The 16,296-nt window shown below is 52.1% G+C and overlaps 1 protein-coding gene across 2 annotated transcripts; it reads right to left on the reverse strand.

The window, feature by feature from the left end:
* Positions 1–1,908: 1,908 nt before the first annotated feature.
* UPK3A (uroplakin 3A) lies at positions 1,909–15,866 on the reverse strand. 2 transcript variants are annotated; one of them, XM_064285210.1, is made up of 6 exons: positions 15,815–15,866; positions 14,598–14,753; positions 10,082–10,361; positions 7,365–7,447; positions 4,811–4,943; positions 1,909–2,068 (listed from the first exon to the last, which is right to left on the reverse strand). In XM_064285210.1, exons 1-6 carry the CDS (start codon positions 15,864–15,866, stop codon positions 1,909–1,911), a joined length of 864 nt encoding a protein of 287 aa, XP_064141280.1. The 2 variants fall into 2 exon arrangements, with proteins under 2 accessions (XP_064141280.1, XP_064141281.1); XM_064285211.1 differs by lacking the exons at positions 7,365–7,447; positions 10,082–10,361.
* Positions 15,867–16,296: the final 430 nt, after the last annotated feature.

Raw genomic sequence — 16,296 nt, forward strand, 5'->3', positions numbered from 1 at the left:
ATTTCTGTGACACAGCACTAGGGAACTAAGATACTATGTTATAAATGAGGAAACTGAGGCTCCAAGACGAGAAGCGGTCCCAAAGGTGTCTTGGCTGGTAGGTCAGTAAGACTACCATATTTTTACACCAGTAGCACACACCTTCCATGTTTGTCAACCGCTCTGCCTTCCTATGAGGTATTTTCGTAAGTGCCACTATGCCAATTTTCTTTTTACATGTTGCTGTAAAAAACATTAGCATAGCAGCGTTTACAAAAATAACTTGTGGAGGGAAGGAACAGTTGGCAAACAAACATAGAAGACAACCATCATTTGTGTAAAATACGGTTCAACCCCAGAGAGCCTGAGCTTTACCCACGAGACCAGACGTCTCTCCCAACAGAGTCTTACTGGGCACAGAGAGGGGACCGATACTCTCTAGGGAGACTGGAGACTCGTCACCAAGGAAGCTGAGTCCTGCCTCGCAGATGGGTGGGGTGGTTATCCATTTGATCGCTCACTTGTGGCCTGGAAAGTGTTTGCTCCCCTGGGATCAGTCGGTTTGGTTTCTTAGCTTTTGCTTCAGGAGCTCTTGCTAAGGTGGCTCCTTAGCTGGGAGTTTCAGTTTCCTGGGAGCAGTGGTGGTGCAACGGTTAAATTGCTCAGCTGCTAAACAAAAGGTCAGTGGTTCAAACCCACCAGCTTCTCCACCGGAGAAAGCTGTGGCAACCTGCTTCCGTAAAGATTTACAGCCTTGGAAACCCTATGCAGCAGTTCTACTCTGTTCTATTGGGTCGCTATGAGTCGGAATCAACTCCACAGCAATGGGTTTTTGGATGGGCCTTGATGAACCAGGCCAGTGGAAAGAGGGCAGGACTGGGATCCAGGTGGCTGCTGACCGACTTGTCCACTATGGGGCAACTGCTGTTAGCAGAGGGAGCTCAGGTCACCTAGAAGTCCCGCTTTTCAAACGGGCGGAAGGATACCTCTGGGGGGTCTCTAGATACAAGCCGAGGGGTACCCAGATCCACAGAATAAACAGGATACCCTCTACACAGCGACTGTTGTATTCCGACATGAGTGGAGTTCATCTCATAGTGTGTTGTGTCTGCCCCAGGTGTCCCTCATCTTGCTGCTGGACCAGGAGCCCATAGGGCTGGTGGGGCCAGGTCATCTCTGTGTCCCAGCCAGCCCAAGGGGTCCCCAGGGAAAGCTGAGAAGGAACCCAGGCATGCATGGCCTTGGAAATTGACCACTTCCACCAGCTCATTTTGCAGAGGAAGAAGCAGAGCCCCAGAGAGAAAGTGGTAACCCTTCAAGGCCACAGGACAAGTCTCCAGCAGAGCCCTCACCCTGTTGCCCCACCCCAGGGCAGTGGTGGCTCAGTGGTAGAATTCTCACCTTCTACCTGGGAGACCTGGATTCGATTCCGGCCAGTGCAGCTCATGCACACCTACCACCTCTCTGTCGGTGGAGGCCTGTGTGTTGCTATGATACTGAGCAGGTTTCAGCAGAAGTTCCAAACTAAGACAGCCTAGGAAGAAAGGCCTGGTGATCTATGTCCAGAAATCAGCCAATGAAAACCTTATGCATCACAATGGTCCAATCCACAGCTGATCACAGGGATGGCACAGGATGGGGCAGTGTTTCGTTCTCTTGTGCATGGAGTGGCCATGAGTTGGGGCTGACTCGTTGGCAGCTAACAACAACCCCGTCCTCCACAGAAACAGTTCAGCCCCTCCATATGACGTCATCTCAGTTATTCATTTGTCTAATCACTCATCAGTTCTGTAAAGTTTATTAAACTCAAAATCTCTGGGAAGATTTTATTGAACGTTTTCCTGCCACCGAACGACACTGTAGGTCAAGTGAGTGCATGAACGCTCAGCAGGCTGGTGGGGACTGCTTCCCTGAGGTGGGGGGCTCGGCTCAGTCCTGGAGCTTGCTGGAATACACCTCAGCCCTGTCCAGGGGAGGCCCCCGGTTCACAGATGCGTACGAAGGCTCTGAGGTCGCTAGAGACTTGGGGACGGCCTCCTGCGTGATCTGGGAGTCATGTGTCGTTTCCCCATCTGGACTCCCCACGTCCCTGGCCGAGGGATGAAGAGAGCCAGAGTTAGGGGAGCAGAGCCGACCAAACCCCTGCAGTGGGTCAGGACTTCATACTTGGACATTGTTTTCACAGATGGTGTCTTGGGCATTCCTTCTATCGACTGACCTTTCTGGAGCACTTACTGTGTACCAGGCCCTGGGGATAAAGGCAGTAACCAGACCTGGTCCCCGAAAAGCCAAGATTGTATGGGGGGTGTTATGGATTGAATTGTGTACCCGCAAAATATATGTTGTAAATCCCAACCATATGGGGCGGTTGTACACTGTCCTATAGGGTTGCTATGAGTCAGAATTGACTCGACGGCAAAAAACAACAACATACCTGTGGAAAAGGAGCCCTGATGGCGCGATAGTTAAGACACTCGGCTGCTAACCAAAAGGTCAGCCCACGAGTGGCTCAATGGGAGGAAGGCCTGGCAATCTGCTCCCATAAAGATTACAGCCTTGGCAACCCTACGGGGCAGTTCTGCTCTGCCATATGGGATGGCTGGGAGTCAGAATCCAGTGCACGGTACCCAACAACATATCTGTGGATGCACTTTGTTTGGGAATAGGACTCTCTTCGTAATGTTAATAAGGCCATATCAGTGTAGGGTGTGTTTTGAACCAATCACTTCTGAGACATAAAAAGACCAGGTTAGGTACACTGAAGGAAGCACAGGGGGATGATCCATGCTACGTGAAGATCCAAGGAACCCAGGAACAAAATTTTAACATCCTTGGCCGTGGAGTCAACTCTGACCCATAGCCACCCTATAGGACAGAGTAGAGCTGGCCCGTAGGGTTTCCAAGGCTGTGATCTCTATGGAAGCAGACTGCCACATCTTTCTCCCTGCAGAGCGGCTGGTGGGTTCGAACCGCAGACCTTGCAGTTGGCAGCCGAGTGCTTAACCACTGCACCACGAGGAACAGAAGCTGAAAAGAGACAAGGACCTTCCCCCAGGGCCTACAGAGAGAAGAAGCCTTCCCCTAGAGCCAGTGCCCTGAATTTGGACTTCTAGCCTCCTGAACTTTAAGAAGATGTTTGTTAAAGCCACCTACTGTGGAATTCCTGTTACAGCAGCAGGAGACTAAGCAGGAGGACAGACCTCAGAAGACAGTATGATGCATGTTGTAAGCACGAAGCGAGGTAGAAGCCAGGGGAAGGCTTTCTGGAGGAGGGGCAGCTAATCTAGGTCCTAAAGGATGCGGGGAGGGCGGAGCAGAGAGGGGCAGTCCAGGTGGTGAGTGCAGACTTCTCCAAGGCTTGAGACAGGAAGGGGCGGCAGTATCTCCAGGAACAGGGGAAGTTGGGTGCAGCTGGAGCAGGACTGGTGGGGATGGCGGGGACGGGCGGGGGGAGGATGGACTGCAGAGCTAGGAGACGCTCAGATAACAGGAGCCTTCAGTTCCAGACTGGAGTCCCTGGATGGTGCAATCAGTTACGTGCTCAGTTGCTTACCAATAGGTTAGAGGTTTGAGTCCACCCGGAGGTGCCTCGGAAGAAGACAGTCCTGGCAATCTACTTCTAAAAAATCAGCGATTGAAAACCCTGTGCAGCACAGCTCTACTCTGACACACATGGGATCGCCCTGAGTCAGAGTCAAATGATGGCAACCGGTTTTTGGTTCAGTGCCAGATTAAGGCATTGCCCAAGGGAAGAGGGACAGAACCATGTCCTCCCTGCTCCCAGGTGCAGAGAGCTTGGCAGCAAATCTCATCTGTTATTTGTGTTTTAATTAACTTCAGTGTCAGAGGGCAACCTGATTTCCAAGCTCACTGCCTACCCCGGACTCCACCCCCGACCCCTCCACAAATCTTTTTCTGCCTGGTCGATCTCCACTTAGCCACTTAATTTCACGTATTCCAAGAAGCTTTCCTGTCTGCGCTCCCAAGCGGGAACAGGCACCCCTTTTGATCTTCTAAGCCCCCTTGGGTTTGCGTCCCTCGTGCTGAGATTCATCTCTGTCCTGGTGAGAGTTTGCCCCTGCTGTTCCTTCCTCCAGGAAGCCCACCCTGCCCTCCTGTGAATTCCCGTGGCACCTTTGGGTGTCTTTAATATCACTTGCTCAGTCCTCCCAGGTATTAGAGAGCAGGTGCACACCGGTCACCCACCATTCAGCCCTTCTAGCTGCTCCAGGACACCCCATGGGGACCTTCAGTCCCAATCAAAAGCAGACACAAATCAGAAGGCGTCGGTGGAGTCGGAAGACCTGAGTTCTAGTCTCAACTCTGTTTTAACTGGCTGTGTGACCTTGGGCCACCTTTCCTCTCTCAGGGCCTCCATTTCCCGTCTGTACTTTGAAAGGGCGAATTACAATCATAATTATAGAGATAGTGTAAGCTAATACTTTAATTCTTAGGCACTGCCCTCAGGACCTTATAGGGATAAATTCATTTAATTATCACAACTCCACCGGGTGGGCAGTGTTTATTACTATCCCCATTTCCAAATGAGGAACCTGAGGCACAGAGAGGGTAAGATACTTGCCCAAGGTTGCACAGCTGGTAACTAGCAGAGCTGAGATCTGAATTAAGCAGTCTGCCCACAGCCCCGGGTGCTGAGCCTGTGACCTAGAAGCTGACCTACTTGGCCTTGAAGGCCCTCCGGCTCTGAAACCCCAGGATTCTGCTCCCCTTTCATCAGACCCCAGTCCCCGACCCCAGGGCTCTCCCCACATCCCAGGGTGGAGCATCTCCTGTCCACAGCACCCCCCTCTCCGCAGCTGGCAGTACTCACACAAAGCTGAGGAGGACGGCACCCGCGAATCCCAGGAGCAGGAAGAAGGGCAGGGAGCCCAGGATGGCTGTGATGACAATCATGCCTCCGCTCCGCCGCCCAGGCCACGTGTCAATCGCTGAGTAAGGGGTGACTGTGTGGGGACAGCGGGCCAGTTACACCCCCCAGGGGCAGCAGCTCTCCCTGCCTGCCCTGGTCGCTGGGACCCCCAGAGGTGAACCAGGGACCCAGTTCTCTGTCTCATCCCAGGTTTAGGGGCAATTTTCTTTCTTGTCCCCACGTCCCACTTCCAGCTTTCTTCTGTGTGTTTTCTGGTCATTCCTCTGTAGCTGTCTTTTTGCATAAATTTAAATTACAGACTGACTTGGGTCTTCCGTTGAGAAGGGCGCATATGGATTATAAACAAATAAAGAGGAGGCAAAGGGCCTGGTGGCCCTGGGTTCTTGCTTGTCTCTGGCTGGTGTCACCTTTCTGGGACTATGGAAACAATTTGTAGGTCCTACTATTTCTACTATGAGCAGACACTTGGACGCAATTGTCCCGGGCAGACTCCATGAAAACAACCATTTACTGCAGCTCAGGAGACGGGTCCCTATCCAAGGACACACACTGAGCCCAGACTCAGCAGGTCTGTCTGGTCCCTCTCCACAGACTGGCCTCAGGTCCCGCTGCAAAGGGCCCAGTGCTTCTGCCTGGAGCCCCCCAACAGCCCTGCTGGGAAACAAGGCAAGGGCTCTTCCCTCCACTTCTCAGGTAAGGAAACTGAGATCCACAAGGGCCTGCCCACAGTGAGGGGCTGAGGCTGGGCTTGAACTCAAGACCCTGGTGCCTAGGTCGTGCTATTTCAGTGGGGTCACAAAGTCGCCACATGGAGGGCCACAGGAGGGGCGGGCTGGGAGCGGTGGTGGCAGGGGGAGTCACCCAAGACACACACACACAGGCAGACACACATACACGCACACATACAACACACATACAGCACACACAGATACCACACATGACACACAGAAACACACCTGTGTACACACACATACATATACACATCACACAATCACACAATGCACACACAAAAACACGTCCATGTGCACACACCCACTCACATGAACACACACACACACCTGCACACATACATACACCACACACTATGCACACACAGAAACACCTGCGTGCACACAGCCACACACACATGCATGCGCCTACCCGTATACACACCTGCACACATATACACAACACACATTCATACACACATGCACACAGAAACACACCTGTGTGCACATAGCCACACACACATGCATGCACCTACCCGTCTACACACCTGCACACATATACACACCACACTCATTCACATATACACACAGAAACACACCTGTGTGTACACAGCCACACACACGTGCACGTACCTACCCGTATACACACCTGCACACATATACACACCACACACTCATTCACATATACACAGCCACACACACGTGCATGCGCCTACCCATATACACACCCGCACACATATACACGCCACATGCTCATTCACATGTGCACACAGAAACGCACCTGCATGCACACACACCACACAACACACACGTGCATAGGCACACACACTCTACACGTGCACACAGACACGTACCAGTGCACACACACACGTACACAGACACACACATGCACACATATGCAGCACACACACACACCCTCTATGCCGCTCACTAGCTGTGTGATCTTGGACCGCCTTTGGGGCCTCCATGTGACCCATAACCAAACGAGGTGACAGGACTCGTTACAGGTAAAATGCCTGGCCTCGTGCTGGTTCCATCCTACCAGGCAGGATAGTCTTGGGGGCGGAGGTGTGGTGGGAAGGGCAGTTATAAAGTTAGAGTCACAAACAGTCAAAATCGCCTTTGAGAATTCCTTCCACAGCCCCTACCATTCGGGAGCCATGCCCCGTGTGTGTATAAACCCCGGGTCTGTGCTGAGAAGCTCAGGTGGAGGCTGAGGAAGGCACAGGGCGGCTCTCTAGGCAGATACCAGGCTCAGGCACCCTCCCACCTCTTGGACGCACATGAAGGCTGGGGAGGTGGGCTCGGCGGGCGGAGACATAGGCAGGGCCCCTCTGCCCCCAGCCCCACTCCACTTGGTCCTAACGTTAAGCATCCGGAACCATTTTACATATCAATCAATGGGTATTTTTCATGAGGCTTAAACAAAAAGGCTGGTTAGGATCTAAATTTGGGATCAGCCACATGCTTCTTTGGGGCAGTGCTCTTTGGGGCTGGAAGACCCAGCTGGCTTGGGCTCCAGGGCCCCTCTCCCGTCTAGCCCAACTCCAGCAGAAAACCTACCTCTGAGACAACACCTGGCTCTCCAGGAATGAAGGGAGGTTGGCTAGGGCTTCAGGTGAAACTGTTTTAGGATGCATTTCACTCGTCTCTCCAGTGGGCTGAGTGCTGTTTCAGGAGACTTTCCTGCGTGGCTGCATGAGTCTTTGTCCCCATGTCATCTGTGCAGGTCTCTGCCTTCCCCAGCTCCCCGGCGGGCCACCCCTCCCCCCACTTCTGCCACTTACGCCGGTTGGTGCGAATGGGGTCCGACCAGAGGGTCTGGTCCTGTACCAAGCCCGTGGACATATTGACAAGGACGTACTTGAACCTGGAAGGGGACACAGTGAGGGTGACTTCTGTCCTGCAGCCCCGGCCATGGGCAGGTGGGAGGGACTAGGATGGCGGGGTAGGTTGGGGTGAAGGGGGATACTTCTAGGACGCGGAAATCTAGACAGCCCCCAGGTGGGCACCACCAGGGCAGTGCTAGACCTCACCATCGGGCCTTTGCACACATGGGACCACCTGGACCCTTTCCCAGCCTAGGTGCCCCCTCCTCCACGAAGCCTTGGGAACTGGGGCCCCCTCCAGGGCCTCCCTCTCAAGCCCCTCTGACTCTCTACCATATTCATAGCACACACGTCGCATGTTTGTTGAGTATTAACCCATTTGTCCTCCCGGCATTTTTACCTTCCACTATTCCAAGCCAGGCTCTTGGTAACATAAGAGGACTTTAAAAATACCACTGGAATAACGTCCATCCTATCCCTACTGTCCTTGGACAAGGGTTACGTTTTAAAGGCAGAAACCCCGAAGAAATCAAGCGTTGCCATCAAGTTGCTCACTCACAGCGACCCTGTGATAGGACAGAGTAGAACTGCCCCATAGGGTTTCCAAGGCTGTAAATCTTTACAGAAGCAGACTGCCACATCTTTCTCCCATGGAGCGGCTGGTGGGTTCGAACCACCGACCTTTCAATTAGGAGCTGAACGCATAACCACTGCAGCCACCAGGGCTCCTTAATCAAGTGTTACTAATCACAAAAGAAGCCCCACAACACGGTACAAAATATCCATGGCCTACTTAAGGTCTTAACCACAAACCCAGAACACCAAACCTGTTGCTGATGAGCCAATTCTAACTCGGGGCAATCCCATGTGTTACAAACTAGAACTGCTCCACAGGGTTTTCTTGTCTGTAATCTTTATGGAAGCAGATCACCAGTCTTCCATGGTGCCACTGGGTGGCTTCAGATTTTTAGGTTAGTAAACTCATTGCCATTGAGTCGATTCCGATTCATAGCAACCCTATAGGACAGAGCAGAACTTCCGCATAGGATTTCCAAGGAGTACCTGGTGGATCTGAACCACTGACCTTTTGGTTAGCAGCCATAACTCTTAACCACTGTGCCACCAGGGTTTTCTTTTGGTTAGTAGATGGAGACAAACCACTGGCACCACCCAGGACCCATAAGGCCTGACACAGAAGTCAGTTTAAAATGACAGGTGTCTGGAGAACTAAGAAGGCTATGGCCTGCTGTTTAACACCTTAAAACATTAAAAAGCCAAAACCAAACCCATTGCCATCAAGTCGATTCCGACTTATAGCAACCCTATAGTTGTTTTTTTTTTTTTTATAGGACAAAGAGCTGCTCTACCAGGTTTTCCAGGGAATGGCTGGTGGATTCAAACTGCCAACCTTTTGGTGAGCACCTGAGCTCTTAACCACTGTGCCACCAGGGCTCCCTTAAAACGTTAAGACCCTTCAAGTATCTGTAGCATCCTGTGATTTGCTTAATTTGCTGGGTCTGTGGTTTGAAGGTGAGGATACAAGAGCCAGCACTATGTCCCCTGTGTCCACAAGGTAGGGGGACTTGCAAATGCAGCAGGATGAGAACACGGGAAGGCAACCAAGAGGGCATGCCTTTGAGATTGGGGAGGAGGGAGAGATTGTCTCATATTAAAAACAGGATCAGAGGGAGGGGTCCAGGTGGAGAAGAGGAGAGGAGAGCAGAGATCTTGTTCTGCCCGGTGGCTGAGCTCACGGAGGGGCAGACCTCTGAGATTACAGCAGGTAGGCACCTGGGGTGACTGTCTGGGTCCCAAAGGAAGCCTGGAATCTGGAGAGACCCCCACCTGGGCAAATCCATGGTAACTGAAGGGCACACCCTGAGGCCTGACGGGCCTCCCCAGTGCTTTGGCCCCAGGTTAGCTCCCCTGAGAGTCAGCAGTGAACAAAAAGGTTGGAGGTTCGAGTCCACCAAGAGGCACCTCAGAAGGACGATCTGGTGGTCTACTTCTGAAAACTCAGCTATTGAAAACCCTGTGGTGCACAGCTGTACTCTGACACACATGGGGTCACCGTGAGTCAGGATCAACTTGATGGTAACTGGGTTTTTTAGGCCCTCTGGCCATGGGTCAGACCCTAAGCTATTTACAGAGAGAACACTCAGGAAACGTGTGTGGAGGTGAATCAGGGTCTGGCGAGGCAGGAGTGGGCAACAAGAGGCAGAGCTGGAGGGAGGTGGGTCAGAGCAGAGGGGAGGTAGGGGTGGACATGTCCTCAGGGGCTCTGGCTCAGGCTGGATCACAGCTTTTCACTAGGTGACCCCCACCCTCCTCTGACCAGTCTCCTTCCCTGTAAAGCCAGGGGTTTGGATGGATGACTTGCCCACACGTGGCAGGATTAGATCATTGCCAGGGGCCCAAGCAGTGAAAATGCAGCCCCTTGCCCCAAAAGAGTTAAGAATTTCAAGACAGCAAGGGCAGAGCATTAGAGCAACTGAGGTCCTTCTGTGCTCTGGGCCCTGCGTGCCTGCACTGGTCACGTGACCGGGAAGCTGGCCCACAGGGAACCTGGGCCAGTCCTAGCACAGGGTAAGTCCTCAAGAAATGTGGCCCCCTGGGTCTTCCCAGGGGGGAGTGGGGTGTGCACCACTGCCACCCCCACAGCTGCTCAGACCCACCTGTATTCCGTGGCCACCGACAGGGGTGGGTTGCAGAGGCCCTGGAAGTTGGGGTCGGACAGGCAGGTCCCATTGGCGCCTACCCTGACCAGGTATGTGCTGAGGATCTCTGAGGCCCGGGACACATCCTCCACGGCATCCAGGCTGGGCAGGTCGCTGCAGGGCTGCAGATCAAAGGCCGCGGCCTTGTAGGGGCCTGTCCGCCCGCCCTCTGTTTGCTGGAATGTCGAGCTCAGCGGGGCACTGGTGTGGTCCTGTATGGAGGCGTTCCTGAGGCTGGCTGCAGAGGCAGTGTGGAAGTGAGGTCCTGGCTGCCCCAGCGAGGAGTCACTCAGCCTGTCAGCAAACGCTCCCTAATCTAACAGCCTCCTTTACAGATACGACAACCCCAAACCTCAACTTTATTAGAATGGCAAGAGGCCCTAATTAGATAAAGCAACACTGAAAGAAAAGAACAAAGCAGGAGGACTCACACCTCCTGATTTTAAAGCATACTATACAGGTACAGTAATCATCCAGCCTGGTACTGGTATTACAACAGACAAACCAATGGAATAGCACTGGGAGTCCAGAGATAATGGCCAACTGATTTTTGACAGGGGTTCTGAGTCCATTCAATAGGGAAGGAAGGGTCTCTTCAATAATGGTGCTGGGGAAACTGGATTTCTACATGCAGAAAAATGCAACAGGGTCCACGCCTCACAGCATACACAAAAACAAATTCAAAATGGATTAAGGACCTTAAAGGTGCAAACTAAAATTCTCAGACGAACAAGCAGGGGCAACACTGTCAGGCCTAGCTTTCGACAATGGATTATCTAATACAATAACTAAAGAACAAACAGCAAAAGACAAATAAATGGGACCTCAAAAATTAAAAACAGCTGTTCATCAAAAATCTTTACTAGGAGGGAGCAGGCTGACTCATTAGGCAGAGAGTAAATGGGAGTATGTAGTAAGGTGTATATAAGTTTGTAAGTGAGAGACTGACTTGATTTGTAAACGTTCACTTAAAGCACAATAAAAATTATTAAAAAAAAAAAAAAAACTTTACCAAAAAAATAAAAAGACGAGCTACCGACTGGGAGCATATCTTCGGAAACCAGATAAATCTGACAAGAATCTAATAACAAAAATATATATGAAACTTTGACCATTTAACAACATAAAGACAAATAATCATAAAATGGGAAAAGGACTTGAATAGACATTTCACCAAAGAGGACATTCAAACGACACCAAACACATGACAAGGTGCTCAGTGTCATCAGCCAGCAGAGAGATACAAATCAAAACCAAAATGAGATATCATTTCACTCCCACTGGGATGGCTAAGGTTAAAAAAAAAAAAAAGACATTGGGTGTGAGGAGATTGGAACCCTTATCCATTGCTGGTGGGAAGGCAAAATGGTACAGCCGTTACGGAAAACAGTGTGATGGCGCCTCAAAAAACTAAAAATAGAAATACCATAAGCAAAAAAAAAAAATCCAAACCATTGCCATCAAGTCGATTCTAACTCACAGCTACCCTAGAGGACATAGTAGAACTGCCCCACAGAGTTTCTAAGGCTGTAAATCTTTCCGGAAGCAGGCCAGCACATCTTTCTCCCATGGCTGGTGGGTTCGAAATATTAACATTTTGGATAGCAGCCGAGCACTCAACCACTGTGCCATCAAGGCTCCTCAGAACTACCATATGACCCAGCAATTCTGCTCCTAGGTATGTGCCCAAAAGACTTGAAAGTAGAGACTCAAAAAAGACTTGTACAACAACCTTCATTGCGGCACTATTCACAATAGTCAAAAGGTGGGAGAGGCCCAAATGCCCACCAACAGATAGGTGGATAAACAAATGTGGTACCTACATGCAGTGGAACACTACACAGCCAGCAGGAGAAACAAAGTTTTGATATATGTTACGGTATGGACGCAGCTTGAGGGCATTTCATTCCCATTGCCGTCCAGTCAATTCCGAGTCATAGCAAGTATATAGGACAGAGTAGAACTGCCCCACAGAGTTTGAAAGGAGCACCTGGTGGGTTCGAACTACCAACCTTTCGGTTAGCAGCCGTAGCACTTAACCACTACACCACCAGGGTTTCCTTGAAGACATTATGCTGTGTGAAATAAGCCAATCACAAAAGAACAAATATCGTATGGCCTCACTTATATAAAAAGACAAGAAAAGGCACTTGTATAGAGGACAAAGTTTATTAGTGGTTAGCAGGGGCGGGAGGGAGGGGAAAACGGGGGGTTAAAGGTGATGGAAAAATTGCATTGATTAAGGGTAGAGTTGCACAGCCAATTATTACAATTTCTGTCAATAAGTTGTACACCTATAAAAAGTTGAATTAGCGTAAGTTGTGTAGTAGATATATTTACAACGACTTAAAAAAAAGGAGCTGCTGAGGCTGCTTATATACTGCCAAACACTTCATGGGATTTGGCTCCCTGGTTTGGAGGTTTAGGGTCATGTTTTCACGGGGCAGCCCAGTTAGTTGGCCTAATGTGTTTAGTGCCTCTGCTCTACCTCCTAGTTCATTGTGTAGCACCTGAGGTCTCAGGAGCTTGCAAGCAGCCATCTAAGGCGCAACTATTCACCTGGAGCAACAGAGGAAGAAGGGGTCAGGAACAGGAGAAGGATATGGAATGTGTGGCTAATCGCCTCCATGAACAACTGCCTCCCTTGCCATGAGACCAGAAGAACTGGATGGTGCCCAGTGGCCATTATTAAACGTTTTGATCAAAGATTCCAGAGAAGAATCCTGACCAAAAAGGTGAAAATGCAGAACAGAAGCTCAAAGTCTCATGGACTCCAGACTTTCTGGAGCCATAAAGGTTGAATGAACCCCTGAAACTATTGCCCTGAGATAATCTTTAAACCTTAAACCAAAAATATCCCCTGAAGTCATCTTAACATGGAACAATAGTTTAGCTTAACTAGCAAAAAATGTCTGCCTTGAGCGCTATGCTCTTTTAAGAGCTATTTTTTTTTTTTTTATCTATAAGGGATCAAATTGACAACAGCAAATTTCAAGATTAGATAGGAACCTCAGGGGGCAGTGAGCTTATGTTAATGGAGGAGGAACAACTCAGAAAAGAAGGGTGAGAATGGTTGCCCAACTTGAACGCAATCAATGTCACTAAATTGCACATACAGAAACCATTGAATTGGTATATGTTTTGCCGTGTATATTCTCAACAACAACAAAATAAAATTTAGGGAAAATAAATGCTCCCCGAGTAGCCGCTCTGCGCCTTCCTGTGCTGGTCACTTGGTGACAGACATGGGCAGGCCAGGTCCCTGCCTTCCAGGGCTCCCAGTGCCGTGGGCAAGACCCCTCCCCCAGGAGCACCTTCCTGCTCTCAGGCTGTGTCTGGCTCTCACCCACCTTAGCTCCTTACGTTCCTATGACCCCACCCCATAGAACTTTCTCCCTTCTTTGCTGGAAGCCCAGGGCTCCTCTGCTGTAAGATGGGAAAGTAAGGCCATCTGGTACGGGGAAAATAATTTGGAGGCAACCAGACCCATGCTGGGTCCTGTGTCTCTCGCTTACTAGCTCAATGATCATGCACTACTCACGTTATTTCTCTGGGCCCCATTCTTCTCATCTGTAAAATGGGAGGAAACTATCCCGTAGTGCCCACAGATTGGGCACAGGTACGCATTCAGTAAATGGTTGCCGAAGGGTAAAAGGATGACCCTGAGTGAACGGCTGAGCATCACTGCTTGATGTGACTGGGCTCTGCCTCTCGGAGGACCAGGACACTGCCTGTGAAGGGATGAGGGCTGGCTCCCAGAGAGCAGATCCAAATGCTACTAGCCCTTGTCTTGCAAACACCGGCCTGGAACCACCTTGGGAAGCCTTGAGAAGGACTTGGGTTTGAAGGCCAGAGAGATCTGGATTCAAATTCCAGCTCTGGGAGCCCCAGTGAGTTAGTCCACCCCTCTGAGCCTTGATTCCCTTCTCTGCAATGGGGATCAGTAATAGTCCCTGGGTGGTACAAACAGTGAGCCTGCTCAGCTGCTGACTCAAAGGTTGGAGGTTGGAGTCCACCCAGAGGCCCCTCAAAAGAAAGACCTGGCAACCTACTTCTGACAAATCAGCCATTGAAAACCCCACATAGCACAGCTCTACTCTGACACACGTGGGGTTGTAATTACCTTGCAGGCTGGTTGTAAATATTAGCTCTCAGGTGTTGCTATGGGTTGGAATTGACTCAGCTGACAGCAACTAACAATAAAAACAAGGTGTCAAAGCACCTGGTGTGACGTAGGCACTCAGCAGTTGGTATTATTATTACGTCCCCCATGAGATGAAACACCCCTCGAGAGCAGGTCTGAGGCCCCAGCACCGAGCCCAGGGCTGGCACAGGGTGGCCAGCAGTGCATGCTGGTGAAGCAAGCGGAATATCTAATCACAGGGATGGGACACACCTCTGCCTGCCTACCCCCCACCTCTCTGCAGACAGGAGCAGCCCCCCAGTCAAGGGGCTCAGGGGAGAGGACCCTTACCCGACTCAGCGAGGACGTAGAGGTAGACCTCGTAGGTGCCAACAAGGGCAGTGTTGCTTTCAAACATGCAGAGCGGCTTCTCCAATGCCACAGTGGTGAGCGTGGGGTTGTTGGTGGTGAAGGTCACGCTGGCCAGCTGGGGCTGAAGGTTCACAGCTGGAGGGGACAATGGGGATGGGCGTTCAGCCCTGGCAGAATTGTCCACACCTATGGGCACCTCTGCCCATGGACACACCAGTGTGTCTGGATGTAGTTATTGAGCACCTGCTGTGTCCCAGGCACCAAGGGCCATCTAATGAGCTGGTCTCAGAGATTGACAGCACCCCTGCCCCCACCCAGTCATCCAGCCAGAAACCGGGCAGTCGCACCCAACTGCTGTCCTACATCCCGCACCCCCACCCCAGACATTCCCTCTCCAAGACTGGTCCACTCCCCCCAAGCATCTATCCACCCATCAGCCCAGCCATGGCATCCCCACTCCCCTCACCTAGACCATAGTAACAGCCCCTGCCCCCAGTCCATCCTCCACTACCTAACATGCGAACCTGGCTGTGCCACTCTCTGCTCTGGCCTTGGTGGCTCTCCGCAGCCCTCCGGATGCAATCCAGTCTCTCTGGACGAGCTGTGAGATGCAGCCTCGCCCCTCCGAACGCCCCTGGCAGCATGCTGCAGACGCACACGTGCGCACAGGCGCACACACACACGCACACATACACACACACCACTGCATGCTCTGGTCACACCGACCGACGACTTGCAGCTCCCACGACTGGCCATGCTGCCTCCAGCCCCCTGACTGCCCATGCTGGTCCCTCAGCCTGAAATGTCCCTGGGTCTCCCGCAGTCTAGGCAGCTCCGTGAGCTGGGCCCAGGCCCTTCTCTGCTCTGCCATAGCCCCTGCGTGTCCTTGTCTCTCAGGGCCCATCACAGGCTGTAGCCGTCCTGAGCCCTCCATCCCCACCCGAGGAAGCTCCATAACTGTTTGCTATTATTACTGTTATTATCGATACCTAGGCGCCCAGCACCTACACAGGACCTGGCCCAGCGCAGGTATCGCGCCCACCCCTGGAGCGAATAACAAAGTCCCCGACGCCGCTTCCCATCCAGGCTCCCTGGGTCTTTCCGGGGGTGTCAGGGTTCCGGCGGTGCAGGCAGGGCGCCCGCCCCACGACACACCTGCCCCACCTGCACGCCGCCTCTCCTGGCGCCCCGCGCACCTGAGCCGAGCCGCAGGCAGCCGAGGGCCAGCAGGGCCCAGAGCGCAGACATCGCCCCGATGCCGGGCAGCAGCGGCTCCAAGCGGGGGCTCGCACCTCCTCGCCGCGCCCCGCCGGCCCTGGGCCCTCGACGCGCCCCGCCCCGCCGCCCGCCCCGGCCAATCCTCGGCCTCCTGGAGGGATATTTGCATACGGCCCCGCCCAGGCTCTCGCACACACCGCGCAGCAGGGCTGCGTCCTTACGCGCGGGCCCTTCCCGGCGCCTTGCCTAAGAGCCGACGGTGTTCCAAGGCCCTGGCTGTGCTTGCACGATGTCTCCTGACCAATGGGACCTAGGGGCGAATCACTCCCTCTTTGAGCCTCAGTTTCCTTATTGTAAAGCGTTGTTAGCGGCTTTAGGGCCGCCCCACTCATGGTGACCCAGTGCGAAACCCCCACGACTGGATGTGGAGGAAACCACTGTGATCTATAGAGTTTGAAGT

The sequence above is a fragment of the Loxodonta africana genome, chromosome 4, assembly GCF_030014295.1.
Source record: "Loxodonta africana isolate mLoxAfr1 chromosome 4, mLoxAfr1.hap2, whole genome shotgun sequence".
In the NCBI taxonomy this organism is placed as follows: Eukaryota; Metazoa; Chordata; class Mammalia; order Proboscidea; family Elephantidae; genus Loxodonta; species Loxodonta africana.

Bases quoted from the DNA above. Each gene is read 5' to 3' on its own strand.
- UPK3A (XM_064285210.1), bottom strand. From the start codon at position 15,866: ATGTCTGCGCTCTGGGCCCTGCTGGCCCTCGGCTGCCTGCGGCTCGGC. The intron at 10,362-14,597 runs GTAAGGGTCCTC...CTGCCTCTGCAG, and splicing joins CTACGTCCTCGCTGAGTCGG to CCAGCCTCAGGAACGCCTCC. The intron at 2,069-4,810 runs GTGAGTACTGCC...TCCCTCGGCCAG, and splicing joins GCCGTCCTCCTCAGCTTTGT to GGACGTGGGGAGTCCAGATG.